We start from the raw sequence: 7,545 nt of genomic DNA, 5'->3' as shown, positions 1-7,545 counted from the left end.
CCTTCCTAATTCTCGCGCTGGATCTCCACCTTTAGGTCTCTGAGCTGCAGCCAGGCATAGAGAAAAGAAGCTGGCTCCCGAGCCTCAGTCCCTACTTAGTAGCTGTGCCGGGGCACGCCCTTCCTCCCAGGTCCACTGTGAGCCCAGAGCCTGAAGCCCCCGGGGTAGGGATTGGTCCCGCCCCTTCTGAGGACTTCCTCTAAAGGTTTAGACTCTGGAGCCAGGCCCCAGGCAGAGCCCGCTCAGGACGGGGCGTTAGGGCCCAACGTGGGGCTCAGTCCCAGCTGTCTGAGCTCCCAGCAGTCTCCAGGGCCAGGTTCCTGGAGAGGAGGGGTCACGCTAGACGCTTTGAGGCACCTGTCACACACAGTACGCCAGTGGGTTCTGTTGTCATTTGAAACCTCCCGCCCCGGCGTCCACATGCCAGCGCCATCGGCGAGCCCGCGCAGCCTTCTGCCAGCCAGTGGACGTCTCGGAGAGCCGGGCTCTCTAGGCTCTAGGGCTCCTGCGTTCGCACTGGCTCCTCCCACTTGTCCCCAGGGCAGGTACGCCCAAAGCGGGGCCAGGCCGTCCCCCTTCTGGCCTGGAGTTCGGCCGGACACGTGAACAGTTGGCCCAGCCGAGTTGCCACAGTGGACACCGGCCTTCTCTGCTCAGGAGCTCTCTGGTGCTCCCGGGGCCGACCCTTCTCTGGACCCCCGGCTCAGGGCGATCCGGGAAGGGCTGTCTGCCACAGGCCCCGCCTCTGGGACCACGTGTGCCAGGATGGCCAATCAGAGTACGCCAGCCCCATAGCCACCGTGATTGGCTGAGGGGTGGGCACCTGACCCCAAATGACCCAATCGGAGTCTTCCCGGCGCTGGTAGCCTGTCCGTTGTGGACTCTGGCAGGTGCCTCGACCGGGACGGTGGGAACCCCGGTGGGGCCGCGGGCCGCATCCTTCCCGCCGTAGGGGCCATTCCTACACTTCCGGGGCACCCACGAACGGGGTTGGCTGCACTCCCGCCCAGGGCCCCGCCTCCTACGTGCCCCGCCCCCCAGGGCCTATTCCCTTCAGAACGCCGCCTCCGTGAAGCCCGCCGCCTCAGGATTCGGGCCCTGGGCGCTGTTGCCAGAGCCCTTATGTTTCAGGCCCCTGGCTCCCACTTTCCTCCTCTCTGGCCATCTGGCTCGGTTGCTGGCCTCATGCATGCATTCCTCGCCCAGACCCTCCCTCTGTTCGCCTTGCCCTCCTGCCTTGCCTCGCCCCACGCTTCCGCGGCTCTTGTCTAGCGGCTCTGCCACCCCCTGACCCTCCGACTGGTCTGCTCTTTGGCCAGGGTCTTTCTGGAGCTCAAATCGGACCCCGCCACTCCCTTCTTACACCTCGGGGGAAGCGCTGCGCGTCGACGTCGCCCAGGCCCGGCCTCCCCTAGCCCAAGCGGCCCTCGGATGCGTCCCAGGGCAGCGCCAGACGTGATGGGCTGAGGACGCGTCTGACGCCTTGGCCTGCGCGGTCAGGCTGGGTCGGGGGAGATTTGGGGCGGTCCACGGGGTCCTGGGCACACTGGACCTCACCCGCCCCCTCCACCTCTAGAGGGAGAGGGAGGCCCGCGACACGCCTCAGGCTCCGGGCTGGGGTGGGGGAAGGTAGGTCTTGGAGCCGCAGCCGGAGCGCGGAGTAGGAGAGATGGGGCAGCACAGCCCCGGCCCGGGCCCCAGGCGTCTCGCCAGCCCAGCTCCCGTCAGGCCGCGCTTCGGGGCGGGGTTTTGGGCGCTGGGTCAGAGTCTGAGGAAGTGGGGAAATCTGGCCCTGGGAGCCCCCCTGTCGGCCTACTTCCCTGCCTGGATTCTGCGTGTTCCTGCCCAGGCTCCCTGCCGGTCGTCCCAGCTCCGGGGGGCTGCAAGGAGGGGACAGGCAGTGCATTCACCTGCCCAGCCAGGGTGGCCCAAAGTGACCACGGCTGTGCCATGAGGACTGCGCTGGTGTACCACGAGGACATGACAGCGGCCCAGCTGCTCTGGGAAGAGTAAGTGTGACCTGGCAGAGGTGGGAGGATGGAGAGGGGGCTCTGGACCCTGAGCTCTGTGTCCACTCAGCCCTGAGTGTGAGATCGAGCGTCCGGAGCGCCTGACTGCAGCCCTGGAGCGCCTGCGGCAGTGGGGCCTGGAGCAGAGGTGTCTACAGTTGGCAGCCCGAGAGGCCTCCGAGGCAGAGCTGGGCCTGGTACACAGGTCAGACCCTGGGGAGCCACATGCCACAGAGGAGGCCAGCTAGGACCTGAGGCCACCCAGCCTGCCAGCATCTTGAAAACAGAGCATCTCCCCTACCTGCCTCAGTTTCACCATTGGGTGGGTGGGTGACGAAACAGTGAGGTGGGCAGTGCCCCCAGGGGTCCAGCCCCTCTTTCTCCTCCTCGTCCTGCTGGTGACCCTGCCTTGCCTACCTGTCCCCCTGCAGCCCAGAGTATGTGTCCTTGTTGCGAGGAACCCAGACCTTGAGCACCAGGGAACTACAGGCGCTGTCTGGACAATACGACGCTGTCTACTTCCATCCGGTGCGGCCCTGGGGACACACCACTTCCTGGGTGGGGACACGCTACCTCCCCACTGCACATCCACATGCCCGTGCCTGATTTATGGCCTTGCCGCCAACCCTGGCCAACGGCCCCACATTCATGAATGTGCACATGGCCTACACGCCCTGCTGCCTGCTGTACCCTGCGCGGGCCTGGGCAGAGCCTGTGGGGGGTGGGGGGTGGGGGCTCATTTGCACCCCTGCCCCACAGAGTACCTTCCACTGTGCCCGGCTGGCCGTGGGGGCTGCGCTGCAGCTGGTGGATGCCGTGCTGACGGGGGCTGTGCACAACGGGCTCGCCCTGGTGAGGTGAGAGCTGTCCCCTTCCTGGGTCGCTCCCACCCGTGGGTGGCCCTGTGAGGGCACAGGATGACCCTGATGTGCCCCACACCCAATTTTCACCCACAGACCTCCTGGGCATCACAGCCAGAGAGCCGCTGCCAACGGATTCTGCGTGTTCAACAATGTGGCCATAGCAGCCAAATACGCCAAGCAGAGACACGGGCTGCACAGGTGTGCACTGCGAGGCAGGGGCCCAGGCCCGACAGGAGGGTGGTAGAGCGGGCTGCTGAGAGACCCCGTCCAGCCCCTTCTCTTCCTGGGGTGGGCTGTGGCCCCAAGGTCAGAGGCTCTGCCGCTCAGTGACCTCTGAGCACTCCCTGTCCCCAGGATCCTCATTGTCGACTGGGATGTCCACCATGGTCAGGGCATCCAGTATATCTTTGAGGATGACCCCAGGTGAGCCGGGGACGCGACCCTTCCCCGAGACCCTTTGCTGGGAGCCATGGGGACAAGGTCTTGACCTCTGGTCGTGGCTGGTTGTCCACAGCGTCCTCTACTTTTCCTGGCACCGCTATGAGCATGGGCACTTTTGGCCCTACCTTCGAGAATCGGATGCAGATGCTGTTGGGCAGGGGCAGGGCCGTGGCTTCACTGTCAACCTGCCCTGGAATCAGGTGCCTGCCTCTCCCGCCAGCCGCCTACACAGTGCCCCTCACCCAGGCCTCGCCCCTGCCCCGCAGCCCCAGGCCTCCTGAACAGAGTTCAGGGCATCCTTCCAGGGTCACCCCCAGAGTTTGGGCCCCAGGGACGGAGACTTCATAGCCCTCTGCCACGGGGCCCAGCACTGATGCCCCATGGCCACAGGTTGGGATGGGAAATGCTGACTACGTGGCCGCCTTCCTCCATGTGCTGCTCCCCGTGGCCTTTGAGGTAACTGCATGGGGGGCAGGAGTGGTCTTGATGGCAGGAGAAGGGGAGGGCGATCCTCTTGTCCAGAGTACCCGCCCACACCATAGCAGAATGGAACCCTCCGGATGGGGAGTGCTATCTGGAGGGGCCTCCTTCACCCCTGCTCCGGTCTCTTTCCTGCCCATCCCCACGTGGCCCCGCCCACAGTTTGACCCTGAGCTGGTGCTCATCTCAGCAGGATTTGACTCTGCGATCGGGGATCCTGAGGTGAGGGCCTGGCCTGGCAGGGGAGGGCTCCCGGGGTCCCGGGGCCAGGCACCCATCACGCTGGGCTCTGGTTCCAGGGGCAAATGCGGGCCACGCCGGAGTGCTTCTCCCACCTCACACAGCTGCTGCAGGTGCTGGCCGGCGGCCGAGTCTGTGCTGTGCTGGAGGTGACCGTGACAGCTGGGAGGGCTCACTGGTCAGATGCGGGGGTGCCATCAGAGGGGGCCTGCTGTACAGGATGGGGTATCCTGCCTGGGATGGCGACGCCCCGGCCCAGTCACATCCCTTCCTTTCTTTCTCCTCCCAGGGAGGCTACCACCTGGAGTCGCTGTCCCAGTCCGTGTGCATGGTGGTGAAGGCGCTGCTGGGTGACCCTGCCTTGCCCCTGTCGGGGCCCATGGAGCCTCATCACAGGTTCGGGGCCAGGAAGGTGGGAAGGCCTGGGGGTGCGATGCCAGGCCTCACTGCTCCTGCTTCTCCCCACAGTGCCCTGGAATCCATCCAGAGTGTCCGGGCTGCCCAGGCCCCTCATTGGAAGAGCCTCCAGCAGCAAGGTCAGTGTGGCCTAAGCTGGGAGGCAGGGTCACATCCTGGGCTCCCACGCAGTGGCTTTGACTCTGAACCACCCTCTAGGGTCGACCCCCATACTGAATCCCAGCACCTACTCCCTGGAGCGGAGAGCCTCACCTGTATCTCCCGGGGGACCCAAATTCAAGGCAGCAGAGGCGCAGGCCTCGGCCGCACTGAGTTCCCTCCTAGACCAGCTGCACCTCAACCCCACACTGCCTGTCCGCACGGCTGTTGCCCTGACTGCACTGGATGCCGCTCTGGTCCTACCCGCCGACGTCCTCCGTCAGGAGGGGTCAGCCCCACAGGAGGAGACACGGGCCTGGGCCAGGTGGGCAGCGTGGGCCTGGGGAGGGGGAGGGGGCTGTGTGTGTACATGTGCTGCGGTCTGTCAATTCCTGTCCATGTGTCTTGGTTTCCCACCATAGGGTACACAAGGCCCTGGCCCAGGACAAGGCTCTCACTGCACTTGGGAGGGTCCTGCACCTCTTGAATGGGATCCTGGATGGGCAGGTGGGTGCACCTGGGATGGGCCAAGGGTGGCCATGAGCCAGGGGCAGGGCCCAGGGCCCAGGACCTGCCCACAGCAGATGGCCTGTCCAGGGGAGTGCTCGGTGGCGCACAACCACATGGACCCTTTCTAGAACAGTCCTCAGGGACAGGGTCATGAGTTCAGGGTCACTCAGTCTTCCCAACTAAATACTCCTTGACGGAGAGGTGAAGGGGATGACGTAAGTTAGTTTTAAGCATCTCACAGATGGCAGCTAGGTAGAGGGGGGCCCAGAGAAGGGGCAGATGTGTCTGTTTATCTGGTTGGGAGTGGTCCTGCATGCCCACTGTCGACCCCTCCAGGTGAGCAGTGGCATTGCAGCAACCCCGGAGCCCGCTGCGGCTCCCACCCTGGATGTGGTCATTCGGCACAGCTTGTCCCACGGAGCGCGGAGGTGAGTCTTCAGGGCATGGCCCGTGGGCACCCCCTGCCCTGCTGGCCACCACTCCTGCTCCCCGCTGCGTGGGGAGGGCTCTGGGAATGGATTCCAGGTTGGGTGAGTGCAACCTGTCCCGGGGCCAACTTTTCCTCCAGGCTTCTGTGTGTGGCTGTGGGACAGCTGGATCGGCCCGCAGACCTTGCCGACGACGGGTATGACCCTTGGGTCAGGTGTACATCCAGCCTTGTGTGTGGGTGGGCACGCAGTCCTGGGTCCCCATGGGTGATGGGTGGGCAGGGCCTTCCACAGCTGGGGGCTGGCAGAGGAGTCCCTGGGAGGGTCTCCAGCACAGACGGTCAGCAGTGCCCCCTCCCCCCGCCCCCCAAGGTCTCCTCCACCTCCCCTTCTGTGGTCTGGGCTCTGGAGGGCAAACAGCAGCTCACCCCCCGCGCGTGCTCGCTCTTCCCCGCTCACCCCCCGCGCGTGCTCGCTCTTCCCTGGAAGGAGGAATCTGTGGCTGAACATCAGAGGCAAGGAAGCGGCCGCCCCATCCATGTTCCAGGTCTCCGTGCCACTGCCAGGGGTGAGCGGCGATGTCGAGGGCAGGGTGTCCTCGTGCTGGCTGGCCCGCTCCTCCCCCTGCCCTTCCTGGTGGGGCTGTTGGTGTGGCTGCGCACCTGACACTGGGAGGCGGGGTGACCCCTGACTGCCGTTCTTCCCACAGACTACTGGTGGGTTCGTGAGCTGCGTTCTGGCCCTTGTGCTGCCCCTGGCCTATGGCTTCCAGCCTGACCTCGTGCTGGTGGCGCTGGGGCCAGCCCACGGCCTGCAGGCCCCCCAAGCCGCACTCCTGGCTTCTCTGCTGCGGGGGCCGGCGGGGGGCCGAGTCCTGGTCCTGCTGGAGCAGGTGAGCTGGGCAGGGGGCGGATGTGCTGGGGGTGGGGGTGGGGGCAGGTGGGGAGCGACCAGTGACTTGCTGCTTCCACCTCTGCTCCCGGCCCAGGAATCCACATCCCAGCTCGCAGGGATCCTGGCCCGGGTGTTGCAGGGAGAGGCGCCCCCCGGCCTGGGTCCCTTCTCCATGGCCTCCCCAGAGGACACACAGGCCCTGATATACCTGAGAGGGCAGCTTGAAGCAGAGTGGAAGATGCTGCAGGTGGCCGGTGAGGCTGGGGGGGCACGGCCCAGGCTGAATACTGGGTCTGGGGGAAGCAGCTCACCGCAGTGACAAGCTGACCGTGCACCTCCTCCCAGCTCCTCGAGTGCCGTGACCGGGCAGCTTGAAATCTGCCAGGGTGGGAGTCTTTGCACTCCAGAGGTGACGCCACAGACTAGTCCCCCAAGAGCCGGCTTTAAACACTCACGTGTGCACCACTGCCCGAGGCCTCTGTCCTGATGGCCAGGCTACAGAGCTGTCCGGGGCTCTGGCTCAGGGACGCTATGTCCACGGCCGTGACCGGGGGCCCCCCCTCCAGGGGTCTGCCTCTGCACAGATGGTTCCATCCTCGCTTCCTGCGCGCCTCTTAACCTCAGAAAATAAAAGTCGTTTTACCAGCAAAAATGGGCTTATTCAGGAATAGCAGAGAACTGAAATTCAGGATAAGTAGACGACGGCAAAGCCATAAGCAAGTGTAACTAACAACGAAGAGGAACGTTATTTTATGGAAAAGGAGGCAGTGGGGAGGGGTCGTTTTGAATGAGCATCCGTTGGAGAAGGATGAGGAGGGTTTCTGAGGATGCTTTCCTGCTGACGCTTCTGTTGGGTCTGGAATTGACGATTCCTCCTGTGATTGGCCGAATGGTGCAGCTTCCGTCCTGGCATCCCAAGCCCATGCCAGCGAGCGTCCCTTTATTCCCGTTCACACTTCCCCCCTCCTTTTGATCAAGGTCTTTTCTTTGAAAGCATCACTGTTCGAGTCAGGTTTTCCACGTGTAGTGGTTTTGTCCATCGGTGCCAGGAAGGACATTTCCCATGTCAAGGACCATGTCAGAGGGAAAGTGCGTCCCGGCTGGAAACCACTTAAGGCCAAGTTT

The 7,545-nt window shown here is 64.4% G+C and overlaps 1 protein-coding gene across 6 annotated transcripts; it reads left to right on the top strand.

The window, feature by feature from the left end:
• The first annotated feature begins 879 nt into the window (after positions 1-879).
• On the top strand, positions 880-7,072 carry HDAC10 (histone deacetylase 10). 6 transcript variants are annotated; one of them, XM_047066281.1, is made up of 20 exons: positions 880-2,009; positions 2,080-2,214; positions 2,441-2,537; positions 2,769-2,866; positions 2,966-3,070; positions 3,227-3,295; positions 3,387-3,513; positions 3,704-3,769; positions 3,956-4,015; positions 4,093-4,182; positions 4,323-4,429; positions 4,502-4,569; positions 4,649-4,913; positions 5,011-5,095; positions 5,435-5,526; positions 5,667-5,723; positions 5,899-6,094; positions 6,236-6,418; positions 6,515-6,674; positions 6,766-7,072. In XM_047066281.1, the coding sequence occupies exons 1-20, from the start codon at positions 1,951-1,953 to the stop codon at positions 6,780-6,782; spliced, it is 2,136 nt and encodes a 711-aa protein (XP_046922237.1). In that variant the 5' UTR covers positions 880-1,950; the 3' UTR covers positions 6,783-7,072. The 6 variants fall into 6 exon arrangements, with proteins under 6 accessions (XP_046922237.1, XP_046922242.1, XP_046922236.1 ...); XM_047066286.1 differs by having other exon boundaries at positions 6,016-6,094; positions 6,515-7,072; XM_047066280.1 differs by having other exon boundaries at positions 6,515-7,072.
• Positions 7,073-7,545: the final 473 nt, after the last annotated feature.

This window comes from Lynx rufus, unplaced genomic scaffold (assembly GCF_022079265.1).
Source record: "Lynx rufus isolate CCGP_SWC_20201006 ecotype Redwood Valley unplaced genomic scaffold, mLynRuf1.p SCAF_7, whole genome shotgun sequence".
In the NCBI taxonomy this organism is placed as follows: Eukaryota; Metazoa; Chordata; class Mammalia; order Carnivora; family Felidae; genus Lynx; species Lynx rufus.
This window is presented reverse-complemented; position numbering and strand designations above follow the sequence as displayed.

What these genes read in the sequence shown, in the direction of transcription:
- HDAC10 (XM_047066280.1), top strand. Translation starts at nt 1,951, where the DNA reads ATGAGGACTGCGCTGGTGTACCACGAGGACATGACAGCGGCCCAGCTG. An exon ending in TGCTCCCCGTGGCCTTTGAG is followed by an intron (nt 3,770 to 3,955) that starts GTAACTGCATGG and finishes CCCCGCCCACAG; the next exon opens with TTTGACCCTGAGCTGGTGCT. An exon ending in ATGGGATCCTGGATGGGCAG is followed by an intron (nt 5,096 to 5,434) that starts GTGGGTGCACCT and finishes CGACCCCTCCAG; the next exon opens with GTGAGCAGTGGCATTGCAGC.